This window comes from Doryrhamphus excisus, linkage group LG1, assembly GCF_037039965.1.
Source record: "Doryrhamphus excisus strain RoL-2023G ecotype Guam linkage group LG1, RoL_Dexc_Guam_v1.1, whole genome shotgun sequence".
Taxonomy (NCBI): Eukaryota; Metazoa; Chordata; class Actinopteri; order Syngnathiformes; family Syngnathidae; genus Doryrhamphus; species Doryrhamphus excisus.
This window is the reverse complement of record NC_136357.1, coordinates 5,835,433-5,852,662: the sequence shown is the minus strand read 5'-3', so window position 1 is coordinate 5,852,662 and position 17,230 is coordinate 5,835,433. Positions and strand designations below refer to the sequence as shown.

Below are 17,230 nucleotides of genomic sequence, written 5' to 3'. Positions count from 1 at the left end.
TTCCAAGTTGCTAACTTTATTTTTTAAGTTAATAATGTTGGCTATTACATGAACTTAATTTAGCATGTCATATACACTCAAATTTTATTAATTTATTTTATTTAGCAAATTATATATATATATATATAATATAAGTTACTGCTACTTAAAAAGCTGTGTGCATTATTAGAATTAAGTAGACAACAAATTAAACTACAGTAAACCTCGGATATATCGGATTCAATTGTTCCCACTGGTTTTGTCCGATATAAGCGAAATCCGTTATATGCGCATACCGGAAAATGTCCGTTTTACGCATATATCGGCTTTATATCCGGTATATGCGTTAATCGGATTTTATCTGTTATAAAAAGGCACTTCCTTGACTATGTTTCCAATGTACCTGGACGCGCAGGCAACGCTGCAAACGCTGCAAATGACGTCGTATAGCGGCCAGTCACGATTCGGCGAATCGGAACGCCACGATGCGGCCATCCGATATATGCGAGGGAAATTTAATAGAAATGCATTGGAACGGGACTGGAGATTTTGTCCGAAATAGGCGAAATCCGTTATAAAAAATCCGATATATGCAATGAATTTTTATTGGAAATGCATTACAGAAAAATTGTTTCTTTTTTATATGTCCGTTGTGAGCGAATTTCCGATATATCCGAGTCCGATATATTCGAGGTTTACTGTACTTTGAATAAAATGAAGTCAGTTGACTTATTGTATTTTTTTTTAGTTACGAACTTAAAAACTTTATTATTCTTATTATTCTTTTTTATTTAAAAATAATTATTCAGTAAGCATTACTTAAAATAAGCTTTGAGTGAAGAGGAAAAGCTAATTCGTGCAATGCAATATTGGTTCAAAGCAATTTCAAATTAAGTTGTCATAACTAAGAAAGACTAATGGAAATTGTTGCGTTGATTTTTTTTTTGTTGAGGCTAAACATTTATTTTTTGAGTGTGTAATCACAGTGTTTTACACTGAGCACATCAGTGTTCAACTGGTTCATATAAATGTTTGTTCATATAGTGGTTTGTGTGCAAAACACCATTTTGAGAAGAATGAAGACTGTTTTGGATGAAAAGTTTCATTTTGCAGGAGAATTGAAGTTTTTTTTTCAGAAATGTGTGAGTGATTTTTTTCATTTGTGTGTAGAGTTCTGAAAATATGAGGCATCCTTTCACAAAATGTGTTTAAACAATCGAGAAAAACTGTAATAGACCACTACAGTACACTTAAAGACACTTGAAAAATCAGACCACACTGTTTGGATTAGCTTGAAGGAGGAAGGGGGAGGAGATGTGTTGATGGAGGCATAATAACTTCCTGTGTGTCTCAGCATCCCAGTACATTGAGAGAATCACCGAGATCATTCATTCAGCAGCGGAGACACGAAAACAACTATCGGTAGCGAACAACGATCTTTTAAACTTGAGAGGAAACTCCTTCAAACATCAATCTTACATGATAGCTACCTTTAAATCCAAGTTTACGTCGCGGATGCGTTGTCATCCAGGGGTGGAGCCGCGGCGCCGTGCCTGTGGAGGGTCTCCGGCGGTGTGACAAGAGGTGAAGGATCAGCCAGGGTGGCCGGAGCAGTCAGGAGGATGCTGGAGGGCAATGCCTGCAGAAAGAGAGGATGAGATTTGTCGAAAGGCGCTCGAATTGCTCTCCGACCTGTGCTCGAAGGGAGAAGTGCAGGACGACAACTGCTTAGATTTTATCTACTACTTCAGGGACCTGGCCAGACCCCGTTACTCCGACTCCGGTAAGGATATATTCATTAGTTGATATATGTGGCTTTTTAGACTTTTTCAATGCGTATTTCGCTCTTATTGTGAGGAAAAGTGGTAAACGGGAACTTGTTGCTTGCTCTCTTAAGAGTCCATCAGTCTGTGGAGGAAGCTAAAAGGGAGAGTTGTTGTTGTTTTTTTTTTATTCTAATGGATTGTACATAGCGAGGCAGAAGCCCCACCCGACATTTCCCATAGCTCCCAGTAATATAAATATACAGAGAAACAAACAAGCCTAGCGCTAAAATGCAGTTAACATTGCCTGTTTGACTGCTTCTAAAATGCTGTTAAACTCATTCATTCATTCATTTTCTACCGCTTTTTCCTCACGAGGGTCGCGGGGGTTGCTGGAGCCTATCCCAGCTGTCTTCAGGCGAGAGGCGGGGTACACCCTGGACTGGTCGCCAGCCAATTACAGGGCATAAATGGAAGATTTTTATAGTTAATAGAAAACCTGTTTATGACCTTCTAAATACGGTTCGCTACAATTAGAGCCTTCTTGGGAAGAAATAACAGCCCTATAGTCACCTTTACACTCATATTACCCAATATTCATAAAAGACAGAAAATAATAATATAACCATTCACACTCACATTCATACTTATGGACAATTTGGAGTCGCCAATTAACCTAGCATGTTTTTGGAATGTGGGAGGAAACCGGAGTACCCGGAGAAAACCCACGCATGCACGGGGAGAACATGCAAACTCCACACAGAGATGGCCGAGGGTGGAATTGAACCCTGGTCTCCTAGCTGTGAGGTCTGCACGCTAACCACTAGACCGCCGTGCCGCCCTGCTGTTAAACTCATTCATTCATTTTCTACCGCTTTTTCCTCACGAGGGTCGCATGGGTGCTGGAGCCTATCCCAGTTCTCTTCAGGTGAGAGGCGGGGTACACCCTGGACTGGTGGCCAGCCAATCACAGGGCACATATAGACAAACAACCATTCACACTCACATTCATACCTATGGACAATTTGGAGTCGCCAATTAACCTAGCATGTTTTTGGAATGTGGGAGGAAACCGGAGTACCCGGAGAAAACCCACGCATGCACGGGGAGAACATGCAAACTCGAGGGTGGAATTGAACCCTGGTCTCCTAGCTGTGAGGTCTGCGCGCTAACCACTAGAGCGCCGTGCCGCCCTGCTGTTAAACTGAATATATGGAAAAAAAAACATGGAAAATTATTCAGTCAAACAATACAACAGCATTCCATTCATGTTATTTTCATATATCAGCGAAAATACATATAAATGTATTGTTGTTTCGATGTTGACTTTGTTAATTGCAGCTCAAGCAGGCTGGGCTGCTGCCTTTTAAAAAAAAATGTTACAATCCATCATTAAACATGTATGATGAAGAGGAAGTTCAAGCTACCAGATTGGTTCCCCGAGGAGCTGTGACCCACTTCCTCTTGTATTAGACTGCTCTAAATGCACGCACACATAGTTTGATCCACATCGAACAACTGTCCTGTAAACTCAGTGGAGGCAGCCAAGTCAAGTGGACAAACCCAACCTCATGTTGTTGAGACACTGTGGTTTCACGATGGAAATCGGGGTTGGAGGTGGGGGTGGGGGGGGTTAGGGTTTTGATTCATTTTAGAAATGGTGTTGTAAATAGTTTGCTATTTAAATTAAGCAGAAGCAGGAAGCAGAACTGGTGGTAGCAGAGATGAGGATGCTGAGGTTCATTGGGAGTGACCAGGATGGACAGGATCAGGAACGAGTATATCAGAGGGACATTACATGTTAGGGGTCTTGGAGATAATGTCAGAGAGGCCAGACTGAGATGGTTCGGACATGTCCAGAGGAGAGATAGTGAATATATTGGTAGAAGGATGCTGCGTTTAGACCAAAGATGAGGTTTTTGGATGTAGTGAAGACGGACATGAGGGTAGTTTGTGTGAGAGAAGACAGGGTTGGATGGAAATTGATTTGCTGTGGTGACCCCTGAAGGGAAAAGCCCAAAGAAAAAGAAGAATAATGTAACATACACAACCACACAAATGGTAACCCTTGCCGGGATCTAAAACATAGATGTCAAACTAAAGGCCGCCCGGGGTACAGATCTGGGCGGCTGCTTTATTTTATGTATTCTGTAAAAGGCTGGAAAAAAATGTGTTCCAATGAATCACTTAACATGGCTCTCAGAGAGAATGAGTTTGACACCCCCTGATCTAAACAAATGACCTTTTATGCTCGATACAGTCATCCCTCATTTATCATGGTTAATTGGTCTCAGACGCAGCCAGGGCAGGGGTCAAGGCTAGCGCTCAACAACCAGCAACAACTCTTTAGCAACAGCAACTAGGCTGCAACAACCTAAACTTTGTCAAGTAAACTTTGTCAAAATTATGAAAATAAACAGCATATAAAACCTGTTGATGATCTTGTAAATACATTTTTTGACATTATTATAATACACTATAGTCACCTTTAAACCCGTATGATGCAATATAGTAGATATAATAACACACGATAAGACATATTCAACATTAATAAAACATAACATGCACTCACACATTAGCATTGAGAGTGCTCCCTACTTTCTGCAGCGGGTTCGTCTCGTCAATGGACTGTAATGATGGCTGAATGGCACTAAATCATGATGGTTGTAAATGAGGCAGCACTTTTGAATGAAATAGACTCAAGGCCCTGTGTCTCACAGGCAGATGCTAAAAACACAGCATTAACAGTTAAACGCTTATTTTCTTTTTCGGAATTATTTCCTAAAAGGTAACTCTAACCCGGCATACAGCTCGTCACTGCACTCTATAGTCTATACTCTAAACAACAGCTCAGAACTACACAACATTACTGACTTATCTAAACGCCTGATATTTTTTCCATCTATCCATTTTCTATACTGTTTATCCTCACGAGGGTTGCGGGCATGCTGGAGCCTACCCCAGCTGTCTTCGGGCGAGAGGCGGGGTACACCCTGGACTGGTCACCAGCCAATCACAGGGCACATATAGACAAACAACCATTCACACTCACATTCATACCTATGGACAATTTGGAGTCGCCAATTAACCTAGCATGTTTTTGGAATGTGGGAGGAAACCGGAGTACCCGGAGAAAACCCACGCATGCACGGGGAGAACATGCAAACTCCGCACAGATGATGGCCGAGGGTGGAATTGAACCCGGGTCTCCTAGCTGTGAGGTTCGCATGCTAACCCCATTAATTTGCTTATATAAAAATAATATTCCGTATTCAGATTCACATTCCAAAAACATGCTAGGTTAATTGGCGACTCCAAATTGTCCATAGGTATGAATGTGAGTGTGAATGGTTGTTTGTCTATATGTGCCCTGTGATTGGCTGGCGACCAGTCCAGGGTGTACCCCGCCTCTCGCCCGAAGACAGCTGGGATAGGCTCCCGCGACCCTCGTGAGGAAAAAGCGGTAGAAAATGAATGAATGAATGAATATTCCGTATTCAACTACAAAACAGCGGTAATTTTTAAATTGATTTTTTTTTTAACTTGTGATACTAGACCTGGGTTCAATCCCACCCTCGGCCATCTCTGTGTGGAGTTTGCATGTTCTCCCCGTGCATGCGTGTTTTTTTTTCCAGGTACTCCGGTTTCCTCCCACATTCCAAAAACATGCTAGGTTAATTAGCGACTCCAAATTGTCCATAGGTATGAATGTGAGTGTGAATGGTTGTTTGTCTATATGTGCCCTGTGATTGGTTGGCGACTAGTACCCCGCCTCTCACCCGAAGACAGCTGGGATAGGCTCCAGCAACCTCCGAGACCCTTGTGAGGATAAGCGGTAGAAAATGAATGAATGAATGAACTTGTCAAGGGATGACTGTACTCCTATTTTTACCAGCAATCGCATATATTAACCACAACTCTGAATAAGTTATATTATGAACCTTATGAACCATGAACATTAAGAACATTTTCCACATCAATTCAGTATATTAAATTGCTAACTTGCTATATTACAGCACAGTGGAGTACTGAATCAGAAGTACAGCACCACTGAGAAAGCTATGTTTTGCCATATTTAGAACGATGTTATTGCATATCAGTTCCATACTTAGCGCCGTCGCTCCCAACACACACACACACACACACGCTACGCTGCATGAGGGGTTCCACTTTGCGCAAGGGGGGCATATTCCCATAAAACTCGCAAAGGATCCGCATCACTGCCTTGAAGAACAGATCACTAAGTCGATCCGAGGCAGGAGAGAGAAAAAACGGGTAATCTCACACTGTGCTCGTTACCACAATGATTGACATAAAGCAGCAGAATAAAGGAATAAAAAGGCAAACTATAAAGGATTAATAACCTGTCAGTCCCTCGTGGTGAAGGAGCACAGTTATCTTTTCAGGCAGGGTGCGGATTTGATCCAAGCTTGAACCTTTTTTTTTAATTTCTATTAATTAATTGAGACAAAATAAATGTATTAAACAATTTATTTCCCATGTATTCATTCATTCATTCATTTTCTACCGCTTATCCTCACGAGGGTCTGGTGCTGGAGCCTATCCCAGGTGTCTTCAGGCGGGGTACACTCTGGACTGGTCGCCAGCCAATCACAGGGCATAAATGGAAGATTTTTATAGTTAATAGAAAACCTTTTTATGACCTTCGAAATACTGTTCGCTACAATTAGAGCCCTCTCAAGAAGAAATAACACCCCTATAGTCACCTTTACACTCATATTACCGAATATAATATTCATAAAAAACAGAAAATAATAATATAACCATTCACACTCACATTCATACCTATGGACAATTTGGAGTCGCTAATTAACCTAGCATGTTTTTGGAATGTGGGAGGAAACCGGAGTACCCGGAGAAAACCCACGCATGCACGGGGAGAACATGCAAACTCCACACAGAGATGGCCGAGGGTGGAACGCTGGTCTCCTAGCTGTGAGGTCTACGCGCTAACCACTAGACCGCCGTGCAGCCCCCATGTATTTATATATAAATCCAAAAATGCATGTAACTAAATTCCTGTTTAGCTTCCTGCGTAGCTTTTAATGGGGTCTCAGGGATGTGGTGACCACAACTGTGGTCGATTTTTACAGAAGTACAGATTCTTGGCGGTGCTCCTGTTTGTGATACAGTCATTTTATAATTGGGCGGTGGGCTCAATTTCTGCTCAGGGCCCCAATTTGACCAGCGACAGCCGGGTCCATACTGGTGCAGCACTGCAGGCTATGTTAAAGTGGGACACCGGACCCATGGTGTAGGTATGAATGTGAATGGTTGTTTATCTATATGTGCCCTGTGATTGGCTGGCGACCAGTCCAGGGTGTACCCCGCCTCTCGCCTGAAGACAGCTGGGATTGGCTCCAGCATGCCCACGGCCCTAGTGAGGATAGATAGGTTTATCTACCTAGATTGAGCAGAAAGAATGGAAAAAGGAACATGACTGATCTAATGGTAACATTTAAATTAGGTTATGAATCAATTGAAAAATGCAAGTACGTTTGTGAGATGTGAGACGTTTACAGTATATACTGTAAATTCAGTGCCGGGGCAATATTTTCAGCGTGATGTAGATTAGTTCTACACAGGCAAGAACGATTCATTGTTAGCTGCTGCTTTTTGTTTGGAGGCCTTTTAAGAGCTGCTTGGATCAAAGAGATGTTGCTGCTCCAGTTACTGGCCTTAGGAATGTGTTGATGCAACAAACAGCAAATGTAAAACCTTCTCGCATGTAATTAGAATTAGGTCAACATCAGCTGAGGCGTTCTCATTCATTTAGACTTGGAACTCATCTGTACAGTTTTGTATTCCTGTCTATTAACTTAGGAGGATCGGAATGTCATGTGCTGTTCTGACATTGTGGCATGGAATCGCAACGATTTAGCACTATCTCTTAGAAATATACACCAAAACAACTTTGAAGATTGAGGTTTTGTTTGCATAACTAGCTCCTATAAGTGAACATAACTTCTGTTATAGATAGGCGTCTATCTAATTAATTAAACCGAAACCAGACATTTGGGAGGAACCTATTAACTCCATGCTATGTAGAACCCAATTGTAATGTTTTGTTAATAAAGAGAATCCCTTTGCTATTGCATTAATTCAGGTGAAACTACAGTTTTAAAATCCATAATTATATATTCTATTCAACTTTTTAAAGATTGAATAAACACAGAGGGCTGCACGGCGATCTAGTGGTAAGCGCGCAGACCTGAGGCACGCGTGTTAACCACTCAACCGCCGTGCAGCCTGTTACTGTCCATGACTATTAAAATGCAAAAGCAAAGAACGTATTAGTAGTAACACACAGGTATGAGTGTTATTTATGTATTAAATGGCTTTTTGTACTCATTATTATGTTATGTATTTACTTTAATTTATGTATTTTATTATGTATTTACTCTACTATATTGGATAATTATAGGGTAATGAGTTTAAAGGTGATATAGGGTCACTAGTGTATTCTAGTAATGTTAAAAAACACATTTAGAAGGTCTTAGGCTATCTATGCTCCAACAATAAAAATATTCAATCCTACAGGAATTCACTCATCAACAACAAAATAACCTAAATACACTTATTTGTGTTTTTTTTTGCCTCTCAATACAATGGTTTAATATTGTATTAATGCCTGAAACCCATCATAATCATAGGGGAATATGTTGCTGGAGAAAGTTAGATTGCAGAAAGTAATTTTGTGACTGCGATACTACTGAGATTCATTAAATGTTTGGAGACTTGCATCACAACACACTTAATTGCATTCTGAGGTATTGTTGCTCGGCAACATATTAACACTGTTGACTCGCTTAAGGACTTCAAACCTTGAATGAGTTTCCAGAATGACCTAAAAAATAAATGGTTATCTCTTCTTAACCTCCCTTGCTTTTCCAAAACATTCTATTGGAGTCACTTCCTTGTGTAACTGTATATTCTTCCATCATTGCATTGCAATTTTCCCACTCTGCACTCAACATTATGCAGATGTTTCCCATTGGAGCCACTCTCCGATGCCCTTTCACTTCAGTTATTGTCTATTATTGACCTACTGCTGACTTGGCTGCTGCATCTTATTGAGCTGTTCTCTCAGAGCTTGACTCCAGGGAGGAGGGACTACAGTACGGTCTAATGAGCTGCCTCCAAACCAAGGCTCTCTCTCTTGACAGCAGCACTCTGCAGAAAACAATAAACTAGTCCCGATCATCCGCTTACTCAACCTTTACTTCCCATGAAGCAGTCACCGCTCTGTTTTCTGTTTTCTTCTTACCTGATTGTTACCTTTAACCTGAGTATCAAGGAGTAAAGAGTGGGAACAGTGGGAACTGTAGAAATCCTCCCCCTGAGGACTCTAAGTGGGTTTCGAACAGAGGATAAGGGAATCTTAAAGAACCAAATCATAGAATGAGAACCAAATTGTTTATTCCTGACAACAACACCTAATACAGACGTCTGGGCTTATCTGCAGTCCCTGTATGCCTACAAGTAAGCGTGTCTAGTAAGCACCCTTCCTTTCCCTGCCCGGCCTTTTATACACTCAAGATTGTGTAAGAGGCTGGAGCCCTGGACCAATCAGCTTTCGTCACTGCCCTTGCTTGAACCGCTTCTTTCATAGTGTTTCTGCTTTCGTTTGTTCGCAGGGGGCATCAAGGCATCTTTTCCTTTGTTCGCAGGGGCATCAAGGCGTCTGGAACATTTTGCTTTTCCTTGCAAAGCAAGCTGTCACGTTTGTCCTTTTTTGCGTGGGTGCATGTATAAGTATCTTTTGTCTGTATTTGTGAGACTATGTGTTTGTTTTAGCTTTTATCTTTAGCTAGCAAAATTGAGCAAATACCTTCAGAACAAAGCACAACAGTTCGGCTTATTCCACAGGACACATGCCCAAGCAAGCATTGCATTAATCAAATTCTCAGATATATTTAATGATAATTGTGGTGTCTTCGATAGTGTGATTACTGATTAGTGGAACTGATGAATGCAATTAGCTGCCCCCGGCTGTACAGAACTGAAGGCCGTGATTGCACTCTGCAAGGGACCTTGAAAGTCAAGACACCCTGTAGCTATAAGAAAGGCTGACATAAAGATAATGTCGTGAAGTGTGTTTTTTTGTAAAAAAGAAGTGGAATTAGTTTGGATTGATTTGAAAACCATATACATTATATTGTGATCTAAAGTGAATTTTGATTGCTACTTGAACTCAAGTCAGCTGTGTGACACATCAAAGCAAGAGCACAATAGAAAAAGGCATCTATGCTTATACCCACAAAAGCCACGCATTATGTATCAGCTTCACTGCTTTCAGCTCACTCAGGCTGGAACTTCAGAGCCGCACGTAAGCACCGACTGTAACCAGCCTCATTTCACAAGTCAGAATGCTGACTGTGCTTTAAGAGCATTCAAGCAGAATTTTGGAGTGTTTTTCAGTGTTACTGAAACAACCAAAATATTTTGTCATACTTCAGCGTGAGCGCTGGTAGTGCAGTGGTTCACATTCCATCTGGCACGGGCTCAGGAGAAGAATTTATTTTCATTGCAAGTTTTGAAGGCTCCACGTATTTAAAGTTATTTGGCTTGCAATTACTTATTTGACTAGCATCAAAGTAAACAGTAAATATCAATGCAATGCGGTGGAGACTTAACCGACTTAATCCACATCCAATTATCACCGCGGTTACTTTGCAATTATACAAACCATCAATACTACACTAACTAATACCTACTAATACCAAACAAACCGCAATATTATCGTAACTGATACAAGTGATATGCTTTTCTGCTTGTAAATTTTATTATGTAGTATTACAGTATGTAGCTTCCACCAGTGATCGCCGGTGCCTGTAAATTTGGTGCTCTGCCGAACGTAAGAAGTGTACAATCATGCCTCGCAATATTGCGGTTCGAGCATCACTCCCTCACTCTATCGTGTTTTTTTGTGGGGGGATAATTAATTAATTAATTACCTCGTTCAACCCCAGCCATTTGTTACAACCTTATGGAAATTTTTCAGCCTAAAACTGCACCAAATGTGCTCTCTTTTATTGTGGAGTTGCATCATCACCTCTTTGTACCTCTTGTATAAAGCGCTCCCAAATACACATTTATATCATCATAAATTGTGAATGAGTTTATTACCGCTGTTTCATGGTCGGCTCTGGACCGTTACTACTCAAAAAATATTGAAATACAAGTTATATGTAGTGTTCTGGTCACAAGGTGTCAGTAATGTTACAGTAATGAGACATGACATTAGATTAGATTACCTCCACACCGCATGGAAGTTCTCCCATTGTGTGTAGCAGTCGTACACAACATTTTTCCTACTCTAATTTGGAACCCTTTCTTAAGTTTAGAAGTTAGAATAAATACATTTGAGGTTAGCTAGTTCGCTACCCTAAGTTCACAGCCGTTTGTCTCTTGTGTCCTTGCAGTGATCTGCGATAAACGAGGGACAACTGTAGATGGAATGGGTCAGTGAAAAAGCATTCAGACAAATTCAAACCCAGTTGGAGCAGTTCAGAATCAATCGTTAATCGATATTTATGCAATAACATAACAAAAACATAGTTTTAAATAAAATCCATCGACTCACCGGAGAGATTTCTCCTCCTCAGTCAGCCATTGTGTCAAGTCAAGTTCAGTCAATTCAAGTCAATGTCAAGTCAAGTCCAGTCCAGTCAATGCCAAGTCAATTCAAGTCAAGTCAATGCCAAGTCAAGTCCAGTCCAGTCAATGCCAAGTCAAGTCAATGCAGTCCAGTCAATGCCAAGTCAATTCAATTCAAGTCAAGTCAATGCCAAGTCAAGTTCAGTCCAGTCCAGTCCAGTAATGCCAAGCCAAGTCAAATCAATGCCAAGTCAAGTCCAGTCAAGTCAATGCCAAGTCAAGTTCAGTCCAGTCCAGTCAATGCCAAGTCAATGCAGTCCAGTCAATGCCAAGTCAATTCAATTCAAGTCAAGGCCAAGTCAAGTTCAGTCCAGTCCAGTAATGCCGAGTCAAGTCAAATCAATGCCAAGTCAATTCCAGTCCAGTCAATGCCAAGTCAAGTCAATGCAGTCCAGTCAATGCCAAGTCAATTCAATTCAAGTCAAGTCAATGCCAAGTCAAGTTCAGTCCAGTCCAGTAATGCCGAGTCAAGTCAAATCAATGCCAAGTCAATTCCAGTCAATGCCAAGTCAAGTCAAGTCAATGCCAAGTCAAGTCAATGCAGTCCAGTCCAGTCAATGCCAAGTCAATTCAATTCAAGTCAAGTCAATGCCAAGTCAAGTTCAGTCCAGTCCAGTAATGCCAAGTCAAGTCAAATCAATGCCAAGCCCAGTCCAGTGCAGTCAATGCCAAGTCAATTCAATTCAAGTCAATGCCAAGTCAAGCCCAGTCCAGTCAATGCCAAGTCAAGTCAATTTATATAGCCCTTAATCACAAAAGCAATGGATGTTGAGAAGGCCACATATGACAATTGAGTATAAACAGGGAAATCTAATAGTCCAGTTCCTAAATGTAGTGCCACCAGGAGATTTGGTCAGCCGCCGGTCTTGGCATGATTGACAGCCCTCCGCTACAGCGCCTCCAAGAGGTGGTCCACGTCAGATGCCAAATACAATGGCAGTGATCATTTATCGTGCAAAGAGGTGAGCTTGTATCGGGACGTGTGTAAAGTATGTATGATACATTCAATTGAGTGTCTTTAAATACTCTAATGCAAGGCACACTTTCTGATTAGCCTGACTCAGAAAGACAAAAGAGAAAATGAAAAAGAACCAGTGGAGATATGATGGAATATGACATTGTGAACACAATTATCCCTCAAGTTCTTCCTCTCATCTCGGAGGCTGGTCTCCACCATGCTGTTAGATGTGCTTGTGGAAAGCTAAGACGTGCCTGTGGAAGCCTATTCACACTTGAGTGGTATCCTATATCAACTAGCACTTTATCTGTTCAGACAACAATTTCCCAGAAGTTAATGTGTAATGACTATCTGCTGATATACACCAACCCTTGTTCTGCACTTAGATCTTCTTCCTTTGCAGATACAACAAGAACATATATAAACCTGTATCCCTTACAAATAAGTAAGTGGATAATCGTCTCTAGAACCAGCATCAAATTATGTTTGATGGATGATTAGCTTGTGAGAGATGAGGAGAGCATGGCAACCGCTGAAAAAAATGTATATGAATCATAAAAGACGACACACCCACGATGCATCTTAAATGTTCTGGCTTAGACCAGAAAGTTTTCATCGAAGATTCAGAAAAACCTTCTCTGCCACACCTTCAGGCACTCCTAGAAGGATTTTTCCAGGATCCTCCGCAGCGCCGTCCTCACGCCCACGTCTTAAAAGCGAGTCCCCTTGATGATCCCCTTGAGCTTGAGAAAAAAAGGGGGGGGGGAATCCTATGGAGTCAGGTTGGGTTATTAAGGAGGTTGCTTCAGTGCTGCAATGTTTGTCTCTGTTGCTTAGATAATTGTGATAGATAGATAATAGATAGATAATAGATATACTGTAGGTAGATAGTAAATTGTCCCGCCACAACTATCACCCCGTGGCAAGAAGTCACAGTGGACGATGCCCCTCACATCGAAGAATGTGATCAACAATCCAACAATCGGGGCTGCATGGTGGTTGAGTGGTTAGCAAGTAGGCCTCACAGCCAGGAGACCCCAGTTCGATTCCACCCATGGCCATCTTCTGTGTGGAATTTGCATGTTTTCTCCGGGTACTCCGGTTTCCTCCCACATTCCAAAAACATGCTAGGTTAATTATCGACTCCAAATTGTCCATAGGTATGAATGTGAGTGTGAATGGTTGTTTGTCTATATGTGATTGGCTGGCGACCAGTCCAGGGTGTACCCCGCCTCTATGTATGTTCTCCATTTTGTTGCATTTTCCTGGTTTCAGTTTCAAGTTCAGGGCTGCACGGCGGAAGAGTGGTTAGCGCGTAGACCTCACAGCTAGGAGACCAGGATTCAATTCCACCCTCGGCCATCCCTGTGTGGAGTTTGCATGTTCTCCCCGTGCATGCGTGGGTTTTTTTCCGGGTACTCCGGGCTGGCGACCAGTCCAGGGTGTACCCCGCCTCTCGCCCAAAAACAGCTGGGATAGGCTCCAGCACCCCCAGCGACCCTCGTGAGGAAAAGCGGTAAAATATTAATGAATGAATGAATCCAACAATCCTGGAACTTTTGTGCTATAGAAATTAATTCATCACATGACACATCTCGGTTGCACGGTGATCAAGTGGTTAGCGCGCAGGCCTCACAGCTAGGAGACCAGAGTTCAATTCCACCCTCGACCATCTCTGTGTGGCGTTTGCATGTTCACCCCGTGCAGGCGTGGGTTTTCTCCGGGTACTCCGGTTTCCTCCCACATTCCAAAAACATGCTAGGTTAATTGGCGACTCCAAATTGTCCATAGGTATGAATGTGAGTGTGAATGGTTGTTTGTCTATATGTGCCCTGTGATTGGCTGGCGACCAGTGGTAAAAATGAACGAAAAATAAAAATCTCCTCCAAACAGGCAGGACGAGCAAAGGAGTGGGACCTCGTGAAGAGCAATGTAAAGTGACGTTGTAGCACTTAGTAAGCAAAAAGATGTTTGCATCTAAATGCCACAGCCCCCATTTGGGAATATTAATGAGCTCGGTGAGCACATCAACACAAACAAGCCACTATACTGAATTTTCTAATACTGATTTTCTAATGCAAGATAAACACATTGCTTGTTATGTAGTGTAAAATAATGTTTGGGAAGTTGATTCACCTCAAAAGGGACTTGACTTCATGCCAAAGGCCTGTTAAGTGATTTTAAAAACTCTTTCTGATCTCCAACCAGCTGTGTCGTTTCTTCACCGTCTCTCTCTATTTGCTTCTTCAACAACTCGACAAGACTTTGCACTCGGGCACTGCCTTGCCGGCAGCTTTTCTTTTTCACCTCCAGCATCTTTGACAGGACACCATACATTTGTCTTTCATGGCGAAAATGAATAAATCATAATTCAATAAAAAAAAAGGCTTATTCTCTTTTGCTCTCTCTCGCTAATAAAGTGCAATTGTGTGCGTGTGACTGCGCTTAAATGTTTCCTCAACAACAAGTAAACAATCTTAGAACAACATTAGAATATTCTTGCCAACAAAGTTACATCATAGAAGTACTATTGACTTCAATTAGGCGTGTAATACTAATTACTATTGAGAGAGTGATGATATCGGCTGCACGGCGGTCAAGTGGTTAGCGCAAAGACCTCGCAGCTTGGAGACCAGGGTTCAATCCCACTCTTGGCCATCTCTGTGTGGAGTTTGCATGTTCTCCCCGTGCATGCGTGGGTTTTCTCCGGGTACTCCGGTTTCCTCCCACATTCCAAAAACATGCTAGGTTAATTGGCGACTCCAAATTGTCCATAGGTATGAATGTGAGTGTGAATGGTTGTTTGTCTATATGTGCCCTGTGATTGGCTGGCGACCAGTCCAGGATGTACGCCGCCTATCGACCGAAGACAGCTGGGATAGGCTCCAGCACCCTGCGACCCTTGTGAGGATAAGTGGTAGAAAATGAATGAATGAATGAACTCATGATATCAATTTGAGGCTGCACGGCGGCCAAGTGGTTAGCGCGCAGGCCTCACAGCTAGGATTCCACCCTCGGCCATCTCTGTGTGGAGTTTGCATGTTCTCTCCGAGTAGTCCGGTTTCCTCCCACATTCCAAAAACATGCTAGGTTAATTGGCGACTCCAAATTGTCCATAGGTATGAATGTGAGTGTGAATGGTTGTTTGTCTATATGTGCCCTGTGATTGGCAGGGTCGAAACTGAATGAATAATATCTATTTGTTCATCTGTCACCTTGAACCCCCTTCCCCCCAAACCCCCTGGGGGTCCGGCCCACTATTTAAGAAGCACTGGTATGGAGGAACTTTGACTGAAGATGTTCTGATAAGAACATAATTTTTTTTTATCATAATAATAAACAACCTCATGTGACAAGATTTCCCCAAACTTTGCCTTTGGTTTTTTAAAGAGGGGTGCTTTTTAGATCCATTATTTAATACTAGCTTAATGCTTGTGCTAATCTATTTTCTAGTCTGATTCAGGAGAGACAGATGGAGGGTGACATCATTTCATCATAGCCTGTTTCTCCATGCACACATAAAACCATTTTATACCGTGGCTTGTCTCTTTGTATTTACTGTAGTGCAGAATAATTTTTTTTTCACTTGATTTAATTGTTTCTCCTTTTTTTTTATTTGAAAACATGCCATGTCCTTAAAACATTCAAGTGTTGCTTTTAAAAGGGGGATTGCTGGCATTCAGTAAAAGGTCTCAGCTCTCCACTGCTCTGGCAGCTGAATTCTACTTTGTTTATTCCATCAGTGTCACATTGTTGACAGACAGGAAGCAAGAACATTTGTTTTGACATCATATCAAACATGCAAGATTATATAACGCTGTTGAGTCTTATTGTGAAAATGCATATACTAGTCATTTGGTATACCTGTGTAATGAGCTTTATCTAAAACCAAACATGTTGAATTTCTTATTGGGTTTTTTTTCAGGTAAGAATTCCGAGTAAACAGTTCTCCCATGGGTTAGTGTTTCTATGCTGCTGTTCAATTCCTGGAAAAAAAAAATTCACCCAGCCTCTCACTCTCTTTTTATCTCCAGATGTATCGGTGAGCCTGTTGTCCCTGCTGGTGACCACATGTGGTCTGGCCTTATTCAGCGTCTCCCTATTTGTATCATGGAAACTTTGCTGGGCACCCCTGAGTGGCCGATTCCTCCCAGATGTCCTAAAGGGGGCACATTTTCTGGGAGGGGACCAAGAGCCTGTCCTAACAGAGGTAAGATGAAAGAAGCTCTCAATAGCCATCAATTGCATGTACTATATAGTATGTTACAATGCACTATATTCATCCCTTGTTTAATTGGTTCCAGACTCTACCAGGATAAGTGAATTTTGTTGAATTTTACAACTAAAGTTGTACTTAATATTAATAAAGAGAATATTTCCATAGTTAAAACACAGTAAACCTGTTTATGACTTTCTAAATATGAATTTTAACATTATTATAACCCTGTAGACATAAACTAACACCTTATAATAACTTTTACACTCCTACATCACATAGCACAGGCTACGGTATCACTGCAGGGATATAAGAGACGGACATCACTAGCATAGCAAGCTATCGAGCCAATTAGTTCGCCTCTTCAATTTACTTATTCTAAACTTTCAAACGGAGTGGGAAGGAAGAGCAAAGAAGATAAAAATGTACCATTTCCACACGCTGTGAGAGGAGAACTTTTTGTCACTCATCTCAGCAATGGCATGTCGGCTCGGATCTGCTGGCTTAGTCACCAAATTCTAGTCTATTGATTAGAATACTACATATAACTTGTCCTTCAATATTTTGTCACTAATAATAAGCCATAGTAAACCATAAAACAGCGATCATTTAGTCATTCTAGAATCAAGCTCA

General features: G+C 41.6%; 1 protein-coding gene across 1 annotated transcript in view; it reads left to right on the top strand.

Moving 5' to 3' along the window:
• The first annotated feature begins 1,362 nt into the window (after positions 1-1,362).
• Positions 1,363-17,230, top strand: part of syt9b (synaptotagmin IXb) — a 28,961-nt gene continuing 13,093 nt past the window's right edge. The window contains exons 1-2 of the mRNA XM_078798023.1: positions 1,363-1,762; positions 16,416-16,591. Coding sequence (XP_078654149.1) covers positions 1,615-1,762; positions 16,416-16,591 — 324 coding nt within the window. The 5' untranslated portion in view covers positions 1,363-1,614. The remainder of the gene's footprint in view (positions 1,763-16,415; positions 16,592-17,230) is intronic.